This window comes from Micropterus dolomieu, linkage group LG19 (genome assembly GCF_021292245.1).
Source record: "Micropterus dolomieu isolate WLL.071019.BEF.003 ecotype Adirondacks linkage group LG19, ASM2129224v1, whole genome shotgun sequence".
Classification (NCBI taxonomy): Eukaryota; Metazoa; Chordata; class Actinopteri; order Centrarchiformes; family Centrarchidae; genus Micropterus; species Micropterus dolomieu.
The window spans coordinates 20521720-20547663 of NC_060168.1; the positions used below are offsets into that span (position 1 = coordinate 20521720).

General features: G+C 39.2%; 1 protein-coding gene across 5 annotated transcripts in view; it reads left to right on the forward strand.

Annotated features, from left to right (window-relative positions):
• fgf13a (fibroblast growth factor 13a) overlaps positions 1–25944 on the forward strand; it is a 111625-nt gene that overhangs the window by 82180 nt on the left and 3501 nt on the right. For all 5 annotated transcript variants that reach the window (XM_046031266.1, XM_046031263.1, XM_046031265.1 and 2 more), the window contains 2 exons: positions 4666–4769; positions 22983–23181. In XM_046031266.1, the coding sequence (XP_045887222.1) occupies positions 4666–4769; positions 22983–23181 (303 nt within the window). The remainder of the gene's footprint in view (positions 1–4665; positions 4770–22982; positions 23182–25944) is intronic.

A 25944-nucleotide genomic window follows, 5' to 3' on the forward strand; every position in this document is an offset into this window, starting at 1 on the left:
ACAATATGACAGAAATAGACCCCCTTATAATTAGACAGTTCAGTGCACGCTACGTGCTTTTAAATATTCAAACAGTATGGTGGTTAGTGAACTACATGAAATCCACTTTTCCCCCCATAACAAAACAATATTGTTGAGAAAAAGACCTGCATTGCACACTGAAACAGCTTTGATGTAATGCTTATTCTGATCATGACACTAAACGGATGTACACTTCTGGAGCCTCTGAATTAGTACCGTTGTATTCAATAACTCCCTTGGTAGAGGTGCTGCGTGTATCTTGCATATAAATAGCAGCTCTATGCAAGTGGGATGTTGTCCAAGCACAACACCACCTTGTAATCTGTGTGGAATTAGTTTCCTAAATAAAATAGCAAAGTTAAATACTACACAGAGCAGACTATCTGCAGGAGAAGAAACCAAGATAATGAAATGACAACATTTTACACACAAATTATTATACTTCATACCCCGACCACTCCACCCGTCATGTCTGCATGGCCTCACTTTTCTGGTGACTTACATAACAACTGCCCGCATTGGCATCAAAATAGTTTTTGAAGAGAAAATTAAAGAGTGCTGCTGAATAGGAAAAGGAGAAAGAGTGAAGCTCTTTGCACTGCTCCAAAAATAGCGTTGTTAGGTGCTGGGTGCGCTTGTCTCCATGGTGACGAAGAGCGCAGTCCTCTTGGAGCTACTGGTGTCTTGCGATGGTGGGAGAGGACCTACTCAAACACGCACGCACGCACACACGCACACACAAAAACAACAAGGATTTGATCTTTGCTACTGTAGCTTGCTGAGAAGATGGACTTGGCCATTTGGCTATGGTAATAAAGAAGTTTGATATGTCTGACATTTTCATTAAGAAAGCAAACAATGTCATAAATAACATCCAAGTTGCACAAATTGCATAGCTCCAATGACATATTTAGGCTGCTCTAATTGCAGGAATGCTGCTCCCAGAATGAGTAACAGATAGCATAAATGTTTAAAATGTCACTCGCGACTGCTGGGAACCTTCAGGTTTATTGTCACACTGAATTGGTCATGACTCCTAGGCTGAAGGTGGGTGGAATTTGGACACAAAGATAGCCTGCAAGCAATCGTCAAAGCTGTCCCTCATGCCTCCTCACCCTTCTTGTTCCATGTACTTCTCTGCAGTAGGAAAGGTCTGTGAGTGGGTGGCGGCCCTGTCATCCTCTTGTGTGCTCAGGTGATTCTAGGAGCCAGGAAGTAATTGGTTTCCTCTCTTGAAAAAATCTCCATCAGTACACTGACTGGTAATCCTTCTGAAATGAAGTGAACTGCAGATGTGTGCCTATGTGTCATGGTGGGAGTATGAAGGAAGAAAACTCAGAGAGAGAAGGGTGCAATTATAAAGACAAGAACTGCTCATGTAGCAAGATGTTTTTAGGAGAGGAAGAAATCAAATCATCAACTCTAAAAAAAAAAAACTACATAAAAAAGTATTGCATGTTTTTTCTACCTCTTCCTCTCAGTCAAGTAGTGCTAAAATTACCTGGTGCAGTATTTGTTTGTAATGACAACCTGCTTCCTCTTGGTCTCTCATGTCAATAGTTTGAGACCTTCAAATCATTTGTTCACAAAATGTTGAAAGTGATTTATTGTGATACAGTTATATACACACACTGAGTATAGTTTGTTAGTTACAGCTCAGGTGTGACCCCCTAATTGCCAAATTTATAGTGTTAGTTTCTCTTTGTCTTTAGTTGAAAGAGTCAAATACAATTTTGGCAAGCATATCTATGATTTGTTTGTCAGCTTAAAAAAAATGCGCAAGATTACTGTACAGTAAACCTAAAAATACTGCAGATACAGAGGTTGTAAATAGCAGGTCCTATCTGTTTGAGATATACATTTTACTGGCAGCATCTTTCAGTACATACCAAAGATACTCTCCAAAAAAAGATGCTCAAATCTGTCATTTTGCTTCAAGATAGAGAGTGGTGTGCGTTTCCCTAGGGAGCCATGTTTTCATTACTGTACTACTAGGACTGTCTCTAGCTATATGTTTGGTGCTGCAATTTTAGAGTGAGCTGCAGTCATCCATACTGTACCTGAGGACATAACTGAGAATTTAAGATGCATAGAGGACCCTCTACCATGCAAAAAAAACATCATCTATGTCAGTAAAGAGAAGTCAGTTTTAGGGGAAATGGAAGGGGAGTTCTGATGATATAATGAATACATGAAAAAAATAAAATAAGAAGTGCTAAACATTAACAAGTCTTGTTATTGAGTATTATACTACAAACTAGACTAAAGCAGTATATGCTTGTTGACAGCTAGAACTATTGCTCCTGATCAGCCAAGTCACCATCCAATGTATCTATCATTCTTAAAGGGCTGGCAAATAGGCTCAAGAGATCCTTCTCTTTCCAAAATCCTGACATAATTTTCTTGTTATTGTTGATATACTCTGACCGTTAAAATATTTCAAACTAGGGGTGTAACGGTACATACAATTTATGGTTCGGTATGTACCTCGGTCTTGAAGTTAGTTAAGTTTATTTCCGGTACAGTAAGGGGGAAAAATATTGCATAAATTTCCTGGTTGTTCATTATGAACTTTTGTAAACATCAAAATTAGTTTACAATTGTTTAAACAAACCTTTAAATTGAACATAATAAAATATATAAAAATTAAAAATACTGCCTCATACTACTACCACCAAGTTCTCCACTAAATAAAATATTCTCAAAACAATATCACATAAAAAAATATAATAATAAAAAAAAATAACCATGGATTACAGTGCAGCATTATCAATCCCAACTTGTAGATCGAGTCAGATAAAAAAAACTAATTAAAAAAATCTTTTCTAAAGTCCATTTAAATGCAGAAGGGAACTGCGTTTGCACTATGCTCGTTTTTTTACCTTGTAAGTTAGCAGTGATGTTCACATTCATGTGGTACCATTTCAAATGAGTGAACGTTAGCAAGTTTGACGTGTAGGCAGAAACTACTGACCAATGTCGGCATACTGCTTTCGTCTTATCGACTTGTCTTTGTCCGTTGGTGTATTTCACTAGGAAACCAAAGTGTTCCCAAACAGGAGACATTAATGATAAGGGAGGGTCTTCAATGACACAAGCTAGTGAGAGGCTGGGCTGAAGCAGAGATGTTTTTGGCTAAAGTGCAAAGTGGAAATTTGGTCCGCCACTTAATATGTTCATGGGCAAACTCGGAATTGATGTATGCTCAGCACACATTCGGTGCACATTTTCACCGTTCCACAAGTCTTGTACCGAACCGGTCTGGTACGAAAACATGTACCGTTACACCCCTATTTCAAATTTGTTATTTCAAACAGACAAGAGTGTATGTTGAGAACAACCTTTTAAGAGGCATTTGAGGGAACAAAAAACAGATCTAAAGACAGACTGAGAGAGATAGAAAGACAGAGAGGGAGAGTCAGAGAGAAAAGGAAGACAGAACCACAGAGCGAATGGTTCCCGCTGGCAATGCCCGTTTACTCTACCAAGTAAATACATTATGCATTCCTATGACTGTTTACAATGAAAGCCCAGAGAGAAGGAGGTATGCAGTGTTAAAGCGATAACGGCAGATTAACTATCCCATCAAAAAGCCTCTTCGCTCAAAGGAGTCCGCAGATAGGGATCTACTAAGTGGTTGACAAGAGTACCTATAGTAAGGGAACACTCTGACTCGCAGCTTAACTGATGAGAGAAGGAAGTTTCATTTCTCTTCTCACACGTGTCCCTAATGTGACAATGTAGAGTGTTAACAATCAAGAGGGAAACTTGAGATGAATGTTACGATTGTTCTGTGGACATTATTTACTGTATTTGGTATTATCAATAAAAGAGTAAAACAAAACTCCACAGCAGTGGTGGTGCCATCAGTGTTTGGGAGTATGTCCAACAATAGTCAGAACAAAAGGCGAGAAATTGTCTTTTTTGGGATAGAAGCACACCACAGATTTTCAGGTGGCTGTGCTTTCTTTTTTCAGCCTGTGGGTTCCCTGCCAGCATCTTATGAAACACGCTCAGACACACTCATATAGGCTACTGTACAGGCTGACACTAATTAGATAGAGGTTTACCTCATTGGCCAGCTGGGCTGCCGCTGGCTCTCTCATCCTCACGACTCACTCAGCCCGCTAGTCACAGACAGGTTTGTGTGTGTGTGTGTTTGAACATGAAGTCTACGTACAGGTGTGTATGCTTTTGCTCTTCCTGCACTCATATGTAATGCTGCATTGCAACTGGCCCATAGTGACCGCTGGTAGATGAAGTAGAGAGCAGCATTGTCAGAAAACAGCACTGTCATCCTCACAGATTTACATAATTAATTTTTGTGTTTGCAATACTTAGGCTTAAAACTATTTTAATCTCTTAATGGTGAATGCTACATAGTTAACCAGGCAGAGCTCACTATACTTTGGGCTTAATCTGAAATTTGGATTTCTCTCAATAACTTTTGTCCACTTTCTGGCGTGTGCTGTGACAGTGGGACAGAGTTAAACGGCACAGTAAACAGTGTTCTTTTTGCCTCAGGTTTACCTTTTGTTTCTGGCATACCGAGTATTACTCAAGTACTGTATATGTTCATTTATTTAGTATGTATACGAAATGAAACTGTATGCTTTGTTTATTCTTTGTTTCTTCCCTTTCCAGCCGTGTTCAACCTTATTCCAGTGGGGCTGCGAGTGGTGGCCATCCAAGGGGTGCAGACCAAACTCTATCTGGCTATGAACAGTGAGGGCTACCTGTATACATCAGTAAGTGTCTCACTTAATGAATGTGTGGATGTTGGTGAATTGTGTATGCAGACAGGATGTTTGGTTTCTGACAGAAGAGTTACTTTGGTGACATAAGCGATTACAAGTAATGCAACAAATAACACATGAGAAGATAGATACTTTAAGCAAAATAACTGACATTCCTTCAATGTTTTGTTTATAATTTTGGCAGGTTTTCTTCTATTATTTCTATTATTCATGGAAGTGGGTAACTCGCTCTCACCGTGTCCACTCAGATAAAACATGATCCCAAGCCTGATGAAAGAGCAGCATCATTTTCCGATATAATTCAGAAAAAAAGTTCAAGGATTGTATAAGCAGGCTGAGCAGTGACATATCCGATCGTGGCAGCTGGCTCTTCATCTTTGAATAAATGTGCAAGGTTATGAATAATTCAGTTGCAGGCCGAACATTGTCCCTGTTAGTCTTCCTCCCAAATGCCACCATCGCAGGCGTCACTAAGAAGATTGACAGTCTGGTCGGATGTGCACCCAGAGGGCGGGCAGACACACACACTGAATGTTAACAGATAATCCTTATAGTCAAATTAGTAAAGATTGCTCTGTATGTTAAAGGTCTCAGTAGGCAGACACGATGGTGACTGATAGGAACGAGCTCAGAAACAACAAAGAAAATCTAATGATCTTGTAGTTTTGGCAGCTACAGCTGACAAATGAACTATTACACACTTTGGCAGTAATGTGATGAAGGAAGAAAGAAAATTGGCCTCTCTCTCTCGCCCAATTCCACCATCTTGTACACAAACACAGGGTTAATGTGATAGCTCTCACCAAGCATTTGTTCAGTCAGACACTTAACATCACGGAATTGCAAATGGTTATACAGTTAGTAAAGGTGTCGAAAGATATCATTATCCGTGTCTGTTCAACCAACAAAATTATTTTTCTTTGTATTCAGATAGAAGACCAGAAGTGGCCATGCTTTATATAGGACGTCACGTTATATTGGGCTAATGTTGTATTTTCTAAACTAATATTTATTGGAAACGGAATTGTTTTGCCTTCAAAGCATCAAACCTCACTGAATACACTTTACTCTCTCTCTCTCTCTTTTTTTTACTAACCTAACTTTGATGAACTGTTTGAACCACACAACCATCCAACCTTTAACTGGGGGGACATTGAATCAGTTATAAATTGAAAGATTCTGTTTATTTAATAATAATAATTTTAGTATTAGTAGTAGTAGTAGTAGTAGTACAACAACAATAATAATAAATCACCAAACAACACCAAAGCAACACACACACACATTAAAGCAAAGAGAGCATCACAGCAATGCTACGTTGCTAGGCAATGCAATGATTTGCTTGACCATTATCAGCTCAAATTATTACCAGTCCCCTTAGCCTCTGTGTGCCAATATAACCAGTCTGCCTCTCTGTGCCACTGCACCTCCTCAAAATTTTCAAACATTTTGCGCAACCAGAAAGCTGGTAGTCGATTAGCTGATGTATGTGCTGCTGACAGTGAAGCAAACTAACTTCTAAATAACACTTGTGTTTTCACACAAAGATCTCATTCAGTGTAGTTTTTGTAAGACCAATAGAATGACAACATAATCACTATAGCGAGTGCGGCGAGTCATTGTGTGGTCTGCCTATAATTGCATTTTAATGAGTTTTTGTTTGACAACATATCCATGGGGGTTGCCTCAGCTAAGCATGCCTGAGGGGTATATAGAGAAATAACTGAAATAAAACACACGCCTTCAACCCTTTCCCACGCATACACAAAATCATGCACCGTATTTAACATTGCTCTCCAACAGTCCACAGCTCCCAGTGAGTGATTTTCATGATATGAGCTTGGCTGTCATTAATTAAGCATATGCAGCAAACTGTAGGCTTAATTTAATAAAGATGCAAAGTTCCTACAAGCAGAGAGAAGCAGCAGAAGTATTGGTCTATTTTTAAAAGGCATTTAATTGCTAAAGCTTTAAAAAAAAAAAGTATATGTCAAGAATCTTACTACCTAAGATTAGCAAGGGTCACTCTTTTGTCACTGAAACAGCTAGAGAATTAAAAAGATTCCTAAATTGAGACACTTAAGCAATGTTTGGGTATCTCTGGGCAAACTAAGTGCTTTTCACCCTACCTCTCTGACAGCTTTTCCAGTTGCTGTTGTTAACAATGCATTATTATGTGCAACAGGTAAAAATGCTTATTCAGGAGGTTTCTAACAGGACAGCAAGGCATCGAGTGCTGTTCGAATCACATCGAACGATCTTCTCCTGTCTTTTAAGATGCCTTCAAACTGCTCCCGTAACAGTTTTGAAGGCAGCATCGATGCTGAATTGATGCTGGCTATTACCCATAAATCTGTGCACGGTAGCAGTAGCTTCACAAGATGGTGAACAAACAAGCTAAAGTTTGTCTACAAATATAAGTTTTTAAAAGTTTTTAGTAGTATTTTTGTTTGGACTTTTGAAAAGTTAGAGAGAACTAAACACTGAACTATCATATTTGCCCATGACTGTAACCAACCAAGTGTGTTTAATAGGATTTCTGAGGCATCTTATAGCCATTTGCCCGGTTCAATAGCTAGCTAGCTGACACTAAGGCTAGTGACAGCCAGAAGAGAAGCAAGACGGTGTGCTGATGTCACACATTGCCGTAAATGCTGCCCTAATAGAGACGCCTTCACTCGAAAGCGATGCCTTCTGAGGCACCTGTCTATTATGGCAGTGAAGCAGTGAGGCAGCGAGTCAGCGAGAAAACTGCCTTCTGTTTCAAACAGAGCCTTTGTTGTGTGGTGTGCCCAAAGGTTCAATCCTAGAACCTTTTTTGTTTGACCCCGTCCTCTAAAAGTATGAATCTGACACCCATTTTCCCAAGCTGTGTCCTAGTCAAATTCAGAATCCACTTCAAGGTCCATGTGATTAGAGCGTTCTACCTACATTAGTGAGCCGTTACAGCACTATATTACTAGATGGTCTATGAGGTACTGATTGGAGTTTGTTTTACCTTGCTCCGGCCTTAAAACTAAAGGAGTCTATGCATTTTGGCTGAGGTTGTGGCTTAAAGAGTTCATATTATGCTTTTGGCCTTTTTCCTTTCCTTAGTTTTGTGCATGTAAAAGGTTTGCAAAGTGAAAAAGCCCAAAGTCCACTCCCACAGAAAACACTGCTCCTGAACTGCGTGAAAACAGCTTAATTGTAGTCCAGCCTGTACTTCTGTAACCTATCTGCTTCATTATGTAACAACAGTTATAATGCTCGCCTAGCGGCTAGTTTGGCACCAACGTAAGCAACGTTAGTCAAAATCTTCTTATCCACACACATTACTTAGAACCATAGATGCTCACAAGTCTTTGAGCTAGAGTCCAAGTCAAGTCTCTCGTGGTTATAATGAATGTTGTCACCTGCTGCACTCAATCCAGGCTGCTTATAAAACTGCATAGCTTTAAGGAATTCAGTAACGGTAACCTGTTTTTCACTTACAGAGCACAACTATGTAATATGCAATGCAATTAATCACCGCTTATTAACTACTATAAGTCAACACCCCCCGCTGGCTCTCAAACCCAGTGTAACGTAAACTAAATAATACTGTAACGTTACATGATCAACAATAAACCTGTAACCTGTTTTTCACAGAGCACAACCATGTAACGTGCAATGCAATCAATGACAGATTATAAACTACTGTAAGTCAACACATCCCCCAGACTCTCAAACCCAGTGTAACGTTATAACTAAATAAAACTGTAATGTTACATGATCAACAATAAACCTGTAACCTGTTTGCAGCCAACGGTAATAATTAACGTGATGGCAGCCAGCGGGACATAAATTATTATGTTAATCGACCACCACAAGCTTGGCAAGTAAATAGAATAGAAGAGAAGATACTTTTATTGTCACATACATGTTGTGAAATTCATTCTCTGCATTTAACCCATCCCTCAAGGGAGCAGTGGGCAGCCACTGTGCAGCGCCCGGGGACCAACTCCAGATGTATATATCAGTGTCTAGTCAGTGGCACTGACTGGAGTACCTAACATGTTTTTGATGGTGGGGGAAACCGGAGCACTCGGAGGAAACCCATGCAGACACGGGGAGAACATGCAAACTCCACACAGAAAGGCTGGGAAGACCGGCAAACTAAACAAACGCTTTTCATAATGAACGACAGTCGGAGTTAACCTCCGGTAGGTCGTAGCTAAAGCAAGAAGCAAGCTAACGTTAGATGGCCAATGTTGAGCTAAGCATGTTTACTAATCTCAGGTTACTAACCTCTTTTGCGTTCAGCGCTTCTTCGTTTGGCCCTTGTTGTATGAAGTTTTAAAGCCAAAGTTTATGATGAATGGCTCAGCAGCTGCCGGTGTTTGTTCTCTCTCACGTGTGGCCACACGCAGCTGATACGTGTTACGTAGGTAGGTTATAGGTAACACAGGGAGGGGAATAACAGTAAGCTCATCAGACGTTTCCTAAAAAACAGTGTTCACGAGTCCCGCACCTCGAGTCCAACTAAAGCCTGATTTCTTTTGAGGACGAGTCTAAAGTAGAGTCTGAAGTCACTGTCTTGTCGACTTAAGTCGGACTCGAGTCCGAGTCTCTAACTCGAGTCCCCATCTCTGCTTAGAACGCCAAGTGTGTGCTACTGTGGATGTTTGCTACATAAAGTTGTAATTAATTATACTAATTACCTTTCGTATTTCTTGGCTAAATATAAAATTTAAGTTAGATACCCTCCAGGTAGTCAATGGACATAAAATTCTTACTGTGATGTAGAGACAGTACACAGTTAAAATGTTATGTATGAAAGATAGACTTATTACAAATTCATAATGTACCGCTCTGAAAAGTCTTGCTCCAGTCTAGGTTGCAACGCTGGTTTGGGTTGTTCTGCCTGTATTTCAGGATCAGACACAGGCATGTACAGTTACACCGAAGCCGTGTTTACCAGCTGAAGCAGCTTTGTTTTGGCTCACACTACCTTGCATGTCAGGACCTGCCTTATTCAGCTTTTGATTGGCTATTAGTCCTTAATGCGCATGTGCAACTCCCAACTAAGATCTTGTAGAAGTGAGATGCCTCACTCTGTAGCTAAAACGCAGCATTCAAAACACAGGGTGAAAAGTGGTGCAGTATGTGTTTTTTGAAAATTAAACCATGTCAACCTATTCAGGTACAACCCGTAAATAAAATTATAAACCTGAAAATTAGCATATTATGACAGCTTTAAACTCATTGCTATGGGACTTCAGATCTGTTGACAATTTAGTCACCTTTAGAAAGCACCTCATAGCACACCAGTTTAGACTGCCTTTGTTTACATTTTTTATTTTTATTTTAACAGTACAGTGTAGATTGTAGACCTTCATTGCTACTTACTCATTTAAGATAAATGAGTGTACCCGCTTAAAATAAAGGTGGATTTTATTATCTTCGACTAATTTTTTTAACTAGGATTAAAAAACAACTAGAATTAGTAAGCAGAAATCAGAATTTGAACCACAATCAATAAAATCTAAATAATGTGTTTTTTCTAATGTAAAAAGGTGTTGAATTTTATGAAAGCTTCAGTCTAAAAAGAATACTGCTGGCTACATACAGTATATCATCAATGCGGTTTCAAATACCAGCCCTCGTGTGAAATACAGTACATCTTGTAGGTGTGTTGAATTTGAAGAATGCAGTTGGGGGATGGGTTGTCGAGCTTTCTGTTCAGCTAAATTAGAGAGGGAATTGAATTGAATGTGTAGCTGGCTGCCTAATAGTGCCTGTCTTGCTGGGATTGCTGCTATGGTAAAGTGCTACCTTGAAGCCACACGTTAAACCAGCCAATAGCAGGTCAGCATTGGAGGGAGAGTCCCAATCAACAGAGGAGAGACAACAGATGACGTACACTGGGTGAGGGGGGGTGAAGTGCTGCTGCTTGGATTTGGTTGCCTCCCAATATTCTACATGTGTACATAAGTACATGCATGGATAGAAACGTGAGTGAATGGTGAGTGAATGAATATAATAATTAGGATTCATATGATTTACATATAATGTCAATGTCCATTTTTGACAAATTCTATTGTATATTATAGGCCTGTATGTATGTATGCATGTATGTATGCATGCATTCATGTATGCATGTATGTATGTAAGTATATGTATGATTAGATTTAACCTGATGTTGTGCATTTCCTTTGAAAGGATTAATTTGAGTGGCTTTTAGAGCGTGGACTGAGTTGCATCATATATGAATCTGGTGTATGTGCTTCTGTGAGTTCTGTACGTATAAAAGCATACATCAAGAAAAAGAGAGAAAGTGAGAGAAATGAGCAGTGAGAAAAAGAGAGCACATGTGTGGGTGAGGCAGAATGCACCAGTGAAAATATACTCATCCATCAATGTGTAGGAGAGGAAATACCAATTAATATGTATTTTACTTTACTATCCTCTTTTTCCCGTCTTTTTCCCGTTTTTTTCCCAATCAAAAATCTGCATCAGAACTGCACAAGTGTCCTCTATTTTACACAAGGAAAAAAACATTGTCAACATAATCTAAAATAATCTGCAGAAATATAGAGTTCTGAGAATCTGAGGGGGGGGAAGCATTTGAGCTTTCTTGATATGTTTTCAGATGTGTGGGTATATTTTTAGATCCCGAGCCAAGTGGCAATATAGAGATATGTCCACATATTTCACAAGGTGCCTTTGAAGTGGTGTTATTAATTTCCTGGTGGGTCACATTTGAATTAGTGTGAGTCACTGAGGCTTCAGCTGAGTCTCGTCTAGACCGCGCTGTGTGAGTGTGCGTAAAATGGAGAGTTCGGGGCTCTTGGGGTGGAGATCAGGTAAGCATTGAGGTTTACAGGTTCTTTTTAAATGGCCGGGCCAGTTAAATCCCTGTGATGATCATGCATTGTGTGAAAGATTTATAAAAAGGCACCCTGGATATGCATTATGCGCCAGCTAAATGTCTAAAATGAAAAGAAAGGTAATCTGAATGATGCACAAGAGAAGACAAAAGAATGATGAAGTAAAAAGAGAAAAGGACTGCGAGATGAACTTGTCGCCCGCATTATATCTACACTCTTACTAGAGGCACTCTAAGTATTTGCCTCCCATTTTTAGGCTAGGTTTAGGTGTACAATCTAAGAATTCTTCAGGAGAGCCACTGAAATATGCTCTTACACAACATCTGCATTACTAAAAAATCATATTCATATTTATGTCAGATATAAATATATAAAAATAGAGACAGCACATAAGTCTGTATATTGTTGTGCTTGTACATGTATTTGTAAGTATATTCCTGTTAGATATGTAGTTGGCTCACACCCATACCTTTTCAACCTTTTAGCAAGCACAATGCTTTTGGTAAATAACCACTGCTATAAGGTTTCACTCCACTGAGCTGTGTTATTAACTAGTTTGCGGTGTGTGTAATGTGTATGTGCTACTGGCTTGAACATGTACCCTGTGTGGGTCTGTCTATTTGTGTTTGGTGTTTGCTAGGGTCTTTTCCACTAGCTTAAAGCTCTCCAATTTATTCCCAAACAAATGAACACTATAAGTGTACTTTATCTTTAGCTAAAGAAAAAGGTGCTTTTTAATCCACTTCCATTCTACTGAAAAGACTGGGACATTGAAAAGCCGGATTTAGGAAGATTTCTTGAGTCTCACACAAGCATTGATGTGGCAGCTAAGAAACCAGAACAGCACTCAGCCCTGATTCCATTGGCATAATTGGTGTCATCTTAGTTTGATTGATTGATTGATTTGGCTTGTCTTGTCAAAAACCCCTCCAAAATCTTTACAGAATAGATCCATTACGCTAGTATTTCTTCTTCTGCTGATTGGGTCAGGGAAACACTACTGGGCTGTAATTACTCCCCTGAAGCAAACAGTTGCTGTTTGAGAGTGACTGTGTTTTCTTGGCATGACCGTCTTGCTAATGAATATTCATATCAGAGTTACCCTTACCACTGCTGAATTGTGTAATTGTACGATAGAGTACAAGAGGTTTCCCAGATGGGCAGGGTGCATGTTTTAAATTTGTAGATATTAAACACTCCCGTCACCTCTTACCCATCACCCTCAAATGTCTCCTTCCTAGAGGCAGTTATTGGATCATAAAGAAGTCAGGCAATACTGCCATAACTTAAACCGGGATTCCCCCTCACCATAAACAATTTGACCATTCACTGCCTGTGCCTGCCCCTTTGCCTGTGAGATAAAATTCACTTCATTAGGAAGAGTAAATGTTTCTTTAACAAGACATTTCTGTATGCAAGAACAGATCTTAATAACACTGATATGTAAATAATGGACCTGAAGAGGTGAAACTAGATGTCACTGTTGGCACTGTATTAGGTTAAAATGAAGCTGGTATAAAACATGAATAGATGACCCTAATGCTTCCAATCCTCTGTCCTAACTACAAGGCAAGTCCAACGGCATGTGTTAAGAAAACAGTGCTCAGCCCCCAACACAGATGCTAAAAGAGAAATGAATAGGGATGGACTGTGAATTTTCCCTACAAAATGTGGAGAAATGTATCACAATGCCCTAACTATCAAACAATTGTTCTCATACCTACAGATGAAAGGGCAAGGAACAGCTGACAGACTTGAACAACAGTGGTACATGCAGCTCATCTAAATCTTTATTGTACCAAACACCCTAGAGCCAAGGGGCACTGCTCCTAACTCCATTAGTTACATTTCCAATAACGCTTACCTGGACATTGTGTAAGTGAGGTTGCCAGCTGTGCATCATTTGGACAAGGACTTGTTGTAGCTGCATATTTCAAGGAAAAGCCCATGTTGTGTAATGGAATCATTAAATGTTCATTTATCCAAACCACCATAGAGAAATGGGGGGGAGCAAAATGACATGACTGATATTATTTCTATGCAGATAGTGTCCTGCTTTTTATTTCTAAAGTGATTTCCCCTCACTCTATCTGGCACTGGAGTCGTGATTAAAGTGAGGTGAGATTTTTTCACTGGAAGATTGGTTTCAGGGAACAGTGTATATGTAATTGACTGAAGGAGACGCTACTGGAGCCCATTCAAAAGAATCTGAATGTTTCTGTCTATCACAGTCCTGTTAGAATAAAAATGGGGATCCCCTGCCATTTTGGTCCCTCCTTGTGTCAGTCTGAGCAAGCCTGTTATCCATAGACCCACTCCAATACAGCAGCACTGGCCAGCAGCCTCTCCTCCATCTTGGCTCTAAATGTGTCTGTATCTGTATGCGTCTGTTTATCAATAGACTCTTATTCTTCTCCAGGGCGAGTTTAACCAGCCAAATCCACATAAGCTCATTATTAGAGTAGAACAGAACTCCTGGCTCAAGAGCTGAGCAACCGGCTGTTCAGCTTTCAATTGCTGCTCATGCCTAACTGTGATGGATGCTGCCCAGCCGTTCCAAGACTGCTGCTGCTAATCAGAGTCAGACAGCAAGAAAGAAAGAAGACGTTGAGGTATTGAGGGTGGAGTGAAGAAATTAACAATGTGCTAGAAGGATTGAGAAAGCAATGGAAGACAAAATATCTGACTTAAATAATTAATTGGAGAGGATAGGAGGGGAAAAGTCTAATACCCTTTTTATTTAATAATAAGCACTTGTATGCGGGTTTTTTAACTGCAGTACTTCAAAAATAGGCATTTCTCATTGCTAGTAGACAAGTTTTCTTTTCTGTTTTTTTTTCTGATGTGTTGCATTTAACGCAAGCGGTAAGCTTCCGGTCTGACACGCGAATCCAATGCGGAAGTCCCTTAAACCTGCATTCTATTGAACGGCCAGCAGGGGGTGACTCTTCTGGTTGCAAAAAAAAGTCCATTAGAAATAACGGTAAAATGACAATACTTCTCAGCTGATTTATTACCTCAGGATACACTTTCATAATGAGTTTATGGTCTCAATCGCTAGTTTCATGTCTTCTTCGATACCACATGATGTTCATTTAGTAAATTATGGTTCCATTTAGAGGAAAATAGACCATAAAGCGGAGTATGCTTCAGTGCAAGATTATCTATGATTGACAAGTCGTTACCATTGTGACCTGCCAATCAGGCTAGAGTGAGTTAGCACTGTACCCACAGCACGGATGCACCTAGCTAAGCAAGCTAGCTAGCTCCATATCTAGCAAAAAAATCAACATGGCGGCCAAACTTGAGGCTTCAAAACGGCAGTCCACAAACCAACGGGTGACGTCACGATGACTACGTCCACTTCTTACATACAGTCTATGGTTTAATGTCACAAACACAATGAAAAAGGAAAAAGGTTGAAAAAGGTTTAGTAAACAGTAGAAAGCAACAGGGAGGCCAGTGCCAATACCCATGCTGGGCATGTGACAGGTGTGTTTATGGCGTCTGTGTCCTTTTAAAGACATCACATATAAGGTCACAGCAGTGACCTTAGTGTATGCAGCAAAACTTCACAAATACAGATCTTATACTTAATTGGCTCCATTAGAGGCTAAGATCTTCATTACACATCGCAATAAACTAGCGTTGGACAGAGGAAACAACGTATTGGCAATTTAGCCAATTATTCTAGAATGTAGTGGAGTTGAAAATGTAATGTTTATCTTGATGATGATGATAGTGGAAAGACCAAAAAAGTTATTAATATAGTTTGTCTTTAAAAACTAAAATTTGATGGCAGCACTTATTGGATTACAGGGCTCAATGTAAAACTTTTTTGCACTGGCCCGAAGATGATTTTTACGGACCCTCTTTCCAAAAGTTATTTATGAGTGCTACAACAAAACCAAAGACTAAAGTTATGTTATACAGTTAACATGTTTAATCAGTTATTAACTACATCCTGGATATAATAAAACTAAAACGTAATCACAGTTAAAATTATAAAAAATAAAAGGGTTAACAAAACAATTTACTTTTAAAACAAAACATACTTACAGACTCAAACATGACGTGCTCTCTCTCCTGCTGACAGCCATTTAATTAAAAAAATGTACACAGAGCAGCGGATACAAGTTGCCTCGGCCTGTCAGTCACAAGGTAGTCCCGACCAAAAGCATTATGCATTATCGTATATTTCCCCCTAAATAGGACCATAATTTACTAAATGAACATCGTGTTGTGTTGAAGAATACTTGAAACTAGCGACTAGCACCATAAACTCATTATGAAAGTGTTTACTGAGGTAAAAATTCACCTGAGAATTAGCAACATTTTACCATTATTTCTAATGGAACCGGACTTCTTTTTGCAACCAGCGGACTCACCCCCTGCTGGCCGTTAGAGAGAATGCAGTTTTAAGTTCCGTCTGCATGGTTTCACTTTCAGACCCAGAGGTTGCCGCTTTATTGAGATTAGAGAAATAACATTTGACAACCACTCGTCACATAACTACAAATCTGGATTGGATAACGGTGCAGGATTTTAATTTATAATAATAATAATTTAATTTTTTGAATACTAATGTTTCTGCACTGGCCCAATCAGGCCAGTGAGTTGCTAGTTCAACTGTCCCGACGTCACTTTTTACTGGCCTCAGGCCACCGTTACTGTCGAGCCTTGGATTATGAGGTAATTTATATACAAGTAGACTATCTACACATCACAGTAAAGTGGTCAGCAGTCAAAACGACCTTGATTGTAAGTGAAGTGTTAAATGGACAGGCCCAATGGACTAAAAGGCCGACAGACAGTACTATAAATGTATTCAAATATAGGAATATAACCTCAAAATTCTTCAAAAAATAAATTATCCATGGAGTTTACAAAACTTGAAAAACAGTGGTTGTAACCAGAAGTGGTTACAATAACAGTGAATTCCTTTACAACAGTTCCTTTACATATGCATAAACATCACACACACGTCACATTGTCACAGAAACAAAATCACACTGTAGCCTACACGAGTTACATGATTAGAGATTCACAGTTAAAAGAATAGGTTCACATGTTATTAGGGTTATCTTAAAAAACTGTGGATTTTGTTTTCTATCCATTACAGTGGAAGTGGTTTAGGAAAGGATCTCTTTGCAGTCTGTATGGACAAGAGGAACAATCGAAGCAACCAATAAACTTGAAAAAATGTAAACCTACACTATTAAACAGAAGACAGAGCCAAGACACACAAGCAATTCACTATAGATCCCCATTATGTCTAGGAATGAGATCATAGGCAAAACTAAGTGCAAACATGGTCTCTAACAGATATTGATTTCTATGGAATCAACTCAGTACATTGGTACTGACTAAAAATGTGCGGTCTGATTCAAAACTCTCTCTACTGTGTAGGCTTTTACTTAAATGTTCAGTGTGTAATATTTAGGAGGATCTATTGACAGAAATGCAATATAATATACATAACTATGTTTTCTGTGGTGTATAAAGCCCTTACATAATGAACCGTTATGTTTTTATTACCTTAGAATGAGCGGGTCCCCTTACATGGACATTGTGCCGCTGTGTTTATACAGTGGCCCAAACTTTGAATATGTACAAAGACGCGCTTGAGTAGTAAGTGAGTCATTGGTTGCAATAAATCATTTCTATTTAACTGGTGGTAGTTTGTTTACAGCTGTTTTTAAGCACGTAGTCTTGGATAAATCCTACAGTAGTACTTACACTGTGTGAACACAACGTGATTATGATGGCACTCTTTGCAAAGTGGAGGAAGAGAGAGAGAATAGCGAGGGACGAAGAAGAAAGTGTCCAAAGTATGGGATTATTTGAAGCTAAAAGAAAACAACAATTATGTAATGTTACAGTCCATCCACCGTAAAACAAAACTTATGTGGCACGATGGCACCTGATCAGAAAGAACCTGGTGTTATGCCAGCGGACCACAGACAAGGTAATATTAACAGCAACTTTAGCATTTGACTGAAATCATGATTGATTGTTGAGTTGAAGGCTAGCCAAAGTAAGCTGCAGTTCTCAGCTGTAAATGTATACACGTGCGTTTGTTATCCTGGTTGGGCCGTGAGTTTGGGTTGTAACGTCACACAGTCATGAGTTAACTGGGTGTTGGAGAGCTGCACATTAGTATAACTTGTATAGCACTCGGGTGATGTTTGTGTTGGTAAAGCAGTTGTCTGGTTGTTGCTCTGTTGACGTTGTTGGTCTGATGTTTGCTGTATGACACACTATGAATTTCCGAAAGGACTAATAAATATCTATCTTCTATCACCGTACACAGCTGATCCTGTTAGCTGCAGCCCTAGAGAGGAGCTTGATAGCTGAAAGCTCTGGTTCCCATTCTACTTTTGGAGACTCTAGGAACAACAAGTAACCCTGCATTTTGGGAGCGCAGTGCTCTGGTGGGGTAGTAAGGTTCTATGAGGTCTTTAAGATGGTGCCTGACCATTAAGAGCTTTGTAGGTGAGAAGAATGATTTTAAATTCTATTCTGGATTTTACAGGAAGCCAATGCAGAGAAGCTAAGACAGGAGAAATATGATCTCTTTTCCTGGTTCCTGTCAGAATATGTGCTGCAGCATTCTGGATCAGCTGAAGAGTCTCAAAGGACTTTTTCGAGCAGCCTGATAATAAGGAATTGCAGTAATCCAGCCTAGAAGTAACAAATGCATGGACTAGTTTTTCTGCATTAATTTTAGACAGGATGTTCCTGATTTTTGCAATGTTACGTGGGTGAAAAAAGGTGGTCCTTGAAATTTGCTTAATGTGAGAGTTAAAGGACATGTCCTGATCAAAGATAACTCTGAGATTCTTCACAGTGGTGCTGGAGGCCAGGGCGATGCCATCCAGAGTAACTATATCTTTATATAATGCATCACAAAGGTGCTTGGGCTCTATACAGTAACTTCAGTTTTATCTGAGTTTAACATTAAAAAATTACAGGTCATCCAGGTTTTAACATCCTGAAGGCACATTTGGAGTTTAGCTAACTGATTAGTTTCATCTGGCTTGATCAATAGCTATAGTTGAGTGTCATCTGCATAACAATAAAAGTTTATGGAGCGTTTCCTGATAATATTGCCTAAAGGAAGCATATATAAAGTGAACAGGATTGGTCCCAGCACAGATCCTTGTGGAACTCAATGACTAACTTTGGCGTGCATGGAGGATTCATTGTTAACATGTACTAACTGAGATCAATCTGATAAATAGCACTTAAACCAGCTTAGAGCGGTTCCTTTAAAGCCAATTAAGTGTTCCACTCTCTGTAATAGGATATGATGGTCAGTGGTATCAAATGCAGTGCTAAGATCTAATAAAACCAGTATAGAGACAAGTCCTTTGTCTGATGATATTAGGAGGTCATTAGTCATTTTCACCAGTGCTGTCTCTGTGCTATGATGAACTCTAAATCCTGACTGAAAATCCTCAAATAAACTATGGCTATATAGAAAGTCATACAGCTGTTTGGCAACTGCTTTCTCAAGTATCTTGAGACACACTACTTGCTTTCTCAAATTTCTTGAGAAAGCAGTAATATATGGAAGGTTAGATATAGGTCTATAGTTGACTAAACCCCCTGGATCAAGGTTGGGCTTATTCAGAAGAGGGTTAATTACAGCTACTTTAAAGTACTGTGGTACATAGCCTGTTAATAAAGACAGATTGATCATATCTAGGAAAGAAGTGCTGATTAAGGGTAAAATTTCTTTAAGCAGCCTAGTCGGGATGGGGTCTAAGAGGCAGGTTGATGGTTTAGATGAAGAAATTAGTGAAGTTAGTTGGTAAAGGTCGTTCCTGAGTTTAGAAATAAGTTGGTGCCAGTTGAGGGCACGTCTTGGTGAATTTTGTTTATAATAGAATTTTATCATTAAAGAAGCTCATTACTACTGAGAGCTATGGGAATACTTTGCTCAATAGAGATTTGACTCTCTGTCAGCCTGGCTACAGTGCTGAAAAGAAACCTGGGGTTGTTCCTATTTTCCTCTATTAATAACGAGTAGTACACTGCTCTGGCATTATGGAGGGCCTTCCTATATGTTTTAAGACTATCTTGCCAAATTAAATGAGAATTTTCCATTCCAACGCCAATTCCTCTCAAGTTTCCGCGATATTTGCTTTAATTTGCGAGTTTCAGTGTTATACCATGGAGCTAACCACTTTTGTTTTATTATCTTCTTTTTTAGAGGGTAACAGAGTCCAGTGTCATTCGCAGCGCTAGGAACACTATGGAACACTATTAAATGTTCAATTTCAATACCATACACCAGAACAAGGTCGAGGGTGTGATGAAAACAGTGAGTCAGTTAACACTTAGAGAGAAGCCAGTTGAATCTAATAGAGAGATAAACGCAGTACTAAGGCTATCATTCGCAATGTCGACATGAATATTAAAATCCCCTACAATAATAACTTTATCCGTTTTAAGGACTAAAGTTGACAAAAACTCTGCAAATTCAGACAAGAATTCAGAGTACGGACCAGGTGTCCAGTACACTATAACAAATAGAATTGGCTGCAGTGATTTCCAACTTGGGTGTGAAAGACTAAGAACAAGGCTTTCAACGGAGTTATAATTTAGTTTAGGTTTAGAGCTGATTAATAGGCTTGAGTCAAAGATAGCTGCAACTCTACCTCCTCGGCCTGTGCCTCGAGGAATGTGAGTATTAATATGACTGGGAGGAGTGGATTCATTTAGGCTAACATATTCTCCATCACCCAGCCAGGTTTCAGTTAGACAAAATCAATCAATGTCTATGAAGATTCTCAGTCATCCAGGTCATAGTTATCCAACGAAGGTTAAAATCAAGGGCAACTGGACTTGGTTGAAGATACTGGAAGACGTTTCGTCCCTCATCCAAAGGACTTCTTCAGTTTTGACTGACTGCCAGTCAGTTCACTTCAACCAAGTCCAGTTGCCCTTGATTTTAACCTTCGTTGGAAAATCAATCAATATTATATTCTGATATGAATTAATTTACTAGTAAAGAGAGAGATCTAATGTTTAAGAGTGCACATTTAATTATCCTATTCTTTTGCACTATTGCACTTTGGTTTTAATTTTTCTGAGGTTTTTATGCACAGCTCCACTTCTGTTTACCTATGATTTAAATAATTTCAATGGTTGGGGGGCAGACACCGTCACTATGGGGTTTTGACTAGGTAACTCCTGAAATGGAGGAGCAGAGAAGCGTGTTAGACTGCAAATCTGCGAAGGGTTTTGGGTGGGTAACTGCTGAAATAGAAGGGCAGAGAAGTGTGTTAGACTGCAACTCTGCCTCCTGGTCTCCACTCTGTATTGTCATGTAGTTCTTGATAGGTCACAAATGCATACTTCATTTGCCTTGATAAAGTCTCTTTATGGAACATCTGGGTGAGACAGCTAAAAACACTTTCCCACGTGATTACAAGACAAGCCCAGAAAGAAAACGTCTTTGTGACGAAGATCATTATCCTTACCTTAACCCTGAAGATAAACTTTAACCAGTCTGAATAAACAGAGAGTGTATGTTGTCAATTTACCTGACTAGTCCCTCAAATTAACCAGAGACTAATTTCTCACTGAGCCATAACACTGTATGCTCTCAGCTGGTTCTGCAGCCCTCCTGGTGGGCTTAGCATTTATTCAATTATTAATTGAGTGTTTGGTACCCCTGTGATTTTTTAGCTTAACTGAGAACCAGGGCTGAGCCAACAGGATGTATCCCATTGAGGTGATATGTCACAAGCTTCCTGTGACTTCAACTTTGTTTCTGTCAAGAGATTTACATCTAGTGTAGTTTATGAAGGCTAGATCAGTGAGAAGGGATGATGAATGAGTGTGGTTGTCAGTTACTGTATGGGGGTCTGTGTTTTGTGTCCGTGGTTGGGTGTGACAAAAGGCACAATACAATATGGTAGTATTACTAGGTAAGTTCAACAAGTGAACATTTTTCGACCAATTACAGTTTTGTATGCTTTTGCTGCAATGTGTACAATAGCTTCAATAGCAGACCAAAGCACATCACCAGACGTGAATCTCATCCAGTCTTTTGAAGTCCTATTAGCGTTAGAGACGCTGTTAGAGATGACTCCCTGTCTGGTAGTGTTTGTCATAATCTTGCAGTGAGTCTTTGTCCCTGGGGACACGTCATCACTCCCACTATTGACACAAACCAAAGTGATTTTTTCTTAACTGGGATAGAATTGATCCTGGGTTGGCATCCATCTTTCACTTTATAAGAAAGCTCACTTTGTAATACATCTTGTGAGTTTGACCAGTTGGCTATTCCAACTGTGTGTAATGATGGTATTTTCATATACTACATGCATATTGCAGACACAGTATCCTAAGAAGAAACTTTGAAAGCATGGCAAAACCAAGTCACTACTCACTAGCTTCACTTGTCTTTAGTTGCCTTTCCCTCACGCACTGTCCCTCGATGTCTCTCAGGGGAAATTGTCTTCTAGCTGATTAGACTCTGTTTTGTAGACTCAGTGCCCAAGCAGCTCTAGAAAATGGACGGACACACACACACACACTCATACACGCATATACTCTTGTCCTTTCGAGGACATAAACCCCAGCCACACTGTTGTAGCTTTAATCGCAGCAAAATCGCAGCAAAATCGCATTCCTGTAAGGAGTATCCCCCGCAGCCAGTTCATTAGTGAAAGAGAAAAGGATGTACCCGGCTAACATAAAAAGATAGATGGAGAACACACAACTTGCATTCACTACCCAAGTGCACACAGATTGCATATAAACCTATCATATCCACCTCCTGAAATCGTTCAAATTGTTTTTTTGAAGTTTAAAAAGGTCAGTACTTAAATATGTAATGTAATAAGTCAAATGGCAGTAATACATGATCATGTCCAACTAAATCTTAAATACAGTAGACAATACTTTGAAAGACAATGAACTGCCCATACATAATTAACAGCAAGAAGCAAAATGAGAATATAATCTTCATCTTGCCTATATGTTTTATTAATGCTCCTCTGTATCTGTCAAATCACTGTTATTTATGCTATAAAGTGCTACATTATTCACTACAGTAAATGGAATTAATAGATTTTATTAAGAATAGAGTATTAAGAAACAAAAACATCAAAGCAGGGGCTTGAGCCTTGGGACAGCTTCTTCCCTCTTTGTGTCCGAGTTAGTCCTGGATGTGCAGCGCAATGTACCATTATTAAGTTGCACTCTCAAGTAATGAACTAGTGTATTTCAGCTGCTTCTGTTCATACCAGGACATACCATGTGAGACTCTTGACACCTTGTGAATTACTGTCCAACAACTACTATACACTGGATCTGCTTCTCCTTTGTCCCCCAGGAACACTTTACACCTGAGTGCAAATTCAAGGAGTCGGTGTTCGAGAACTATTATGTGACATACTCCTCCATGATATACCGGCAGCAGCAGTCGGGCAGGGGCTGGTACCTCGGTCTGAACAAGGAAGGAGAAATCATGAAGGGGAACCATGTCAAGAAGAACAAGCCAGCAGCCCACTTCCTTCCCAAACCTCTAAAAGGTTAGCCTGCCCAGATCCTCTTTCACATTTTACTGTTCAGCATTAACAGTTAGCTAGTTCATACAATGTGTGGTCCAACTGTATGTTAGATTTCTCTTTCTCCTGGAAGGAAAATAGAGCTTGAGAGTAGTTCAAATACTGGCTCCTTTCTCACTCCACACAGCTGGCCAATCACTGTGCAAAGTGGGTGGGTAAAGCTATTTTACTGTCCGAAGAGCAGCTCTGATGGAGTATACTAGCACCTTAAGTGCAATGCTTGGCATTAAGGGTAAAGTTGTTGTAACCACATAATCTATTGAGAATGTTTCTTGATCATTTAGCAATTTAACTTTTCTAGCTGGCACAGGGGTTGTTTTTCCACAATAAGAGACCTTCCCTTTGAACCATTAGCTTTTCTCTGATTAGATTAGCCAATTTTATACTTTTTAGCTCATGTGGATTCTTTTTCTAAATGGAGCTGCTTTCTACATGACCCTCTCTGCCATTTAGCATTTTCCTTAGAGACGCTGGCATGGCCCTATTCAGTAGCTTCCTCTAGCTGATCACACTCCACTGCAGACACACTGCAGGAGGAGGCTGAGCCATTGTCTCTGACCAGAGCAACAGGGACATGTTTAAATGCTTTAAATAGTAGCACGCAGGACTTTATTTTCAGTACAGTAAAGTCACAGACAACCCCACCCATTCCAGGCTTTATGTGTGGTGGTGAGGGTGTGGAGAACAGGGGAGGAGAGAGGGAGAAATTGTTCTGTTGTCTCTGTTGGAAAGGCCACAGTTCTTTCATCTTTAACAAGACACAGATTTATCTGTCCCCAGAAAGATCGAGAGAAAGTCTGTTTTCACAAGAAAAAAAAAATACTCAAACAATAATGAAAAGAGGCCAGTTTCTTTGCATTGCTGATTGTTGATAGTTTCACAGTTTGGATCTATCACACGTCACTCTTTAAAGTTTCACTACATTCTTGTGTGTGTGGGGCACATTAACATGCCTACTAGCACTGTCCTATTTACAATAATTGGGTGCTAATTAAGTTGTGAACCTAGTCTAACCATTGGGTCCGTACATATTTCGCTTACTTCAAGTGAGTTGCTGCATTGTTACTTTACTGTGCATTATGCTGGAGTGGGGGAGCAGGAGAATGGACATTTTTATTCATTTACTGACATACACTCACTAACCACTTTCTTAGGTACAATCTAATGCAATCCAATAGAAGAGCTATGCCATGAATTCTACTTTTACAAAGCTTATACATTTACAGTTTTTGTTGAAACTGTCAGAAAATTAATAATTACACTTTATTTTACTTATTATTGAGGTTGTATTGGGTGGTGGTGTTGTACTGGAGTGAATTATAATGAAAGACGTTTCTAAACATTTAATAGAAAAAACAGAATTTCACATTATATGATTCTTCTGTTGGAGAATACCTATAATCTTTAGTACAGTATCATATCATTTTGTGTTAAGGCTGTATTAAGGCATACATGCTCCTCTGCAGAAAGAGTCAATATTAGATCATTACAATCTTCATTTTTAATGGAAATCAAGCCACAAAACTTCAATTAAAAGATGAACTGTTCCTGAATAGATACATCCTCTTAATACCAAAGACAGTAAAAGTTGTAGATGTTACACATTTGGGTGTAAACCATCTTAGTAATATGTGGTTTCATTCAGATTTCCAGCAGTGATTATAGTTGTGGTTATTCCAGTTAAATTCAGCCATTTGCCAATGTGACGCTGCGTCTTTGGTGAAGCTCCCCCAGCAAGCATCTTATTAGGAATCATGTCTTCCCTCTGAGATCACGATAATAGCTTTTCACTTTCATTTAACGGGCGATCAAGGGGAGTCTCAAACACATTTAAGAGGCAAAAGCAAGAGAATGATTGCCTTGCTTTTTGCTGATAAAAGAGTACAGAGAAAGAGAAAAATTACAAAGGCATACATATAAGCTGGATGAGACAGTAATTCAAACAGATTCCAAAAACCATTACCCTCAGCTGTACTTGTGCAATTTATCTACAAGAAATATAATATTTTTGAGGTTCAACAGCAAATCCAAAATGTGAAAAATAAATTGAATACATACATTTGTTGTAATACCCAAAGACGTAAGACATTTTCCAACTTTGAATCCAGGAATGCAAAATATTTACTAAATCTTTTACATAATGTAAATGTCAGACATAGCAGGCAGTTTGGAAAGAGCTTTGCAAGGGAAAGAGGGAGAGAAAGAGGAATAAAGGAGAATTTGTTCCAGCAGCTCATAAAGATTCAGCGCCAGTGGTGTTACAGGGCACCAATTAAGAAGCTGTCTCTGCATTGGCAATGGGCATCTCTTCTAGCCATTACTCACTACTCTTCTGGTTCCAGTCTGTGTCTCAGCCCACAGCCTCTCATTCTGTCTTCCTCAGGATGAAGCCAGTATAGCTCACGTCATTGAAACCCAAACAGGAAAATCCTCTTACAATTCCTCCAGAAAGTCTTTACGCGCAACACAAAGAGGTGACTTTATCAGGAAAGTGTGTAGCCTGTCAGTGAAATGCGGGGAGATTTGTGTGGAGGAATGTAAAAAATGGCAAGATGGATGGTTGGTATTGGGGATTAAAGTTTAAAAATGAATAGCAGCTAGGGCTGAATGATTTTGGAAACTAATCTAATTGCGATTTTCTTTAACAATATTGCCATTGCGATTTAACATGCAATCAATTTTTAATCTCTTTACCTTCTGTATTATTCAAAATGGACAAGCAATAAA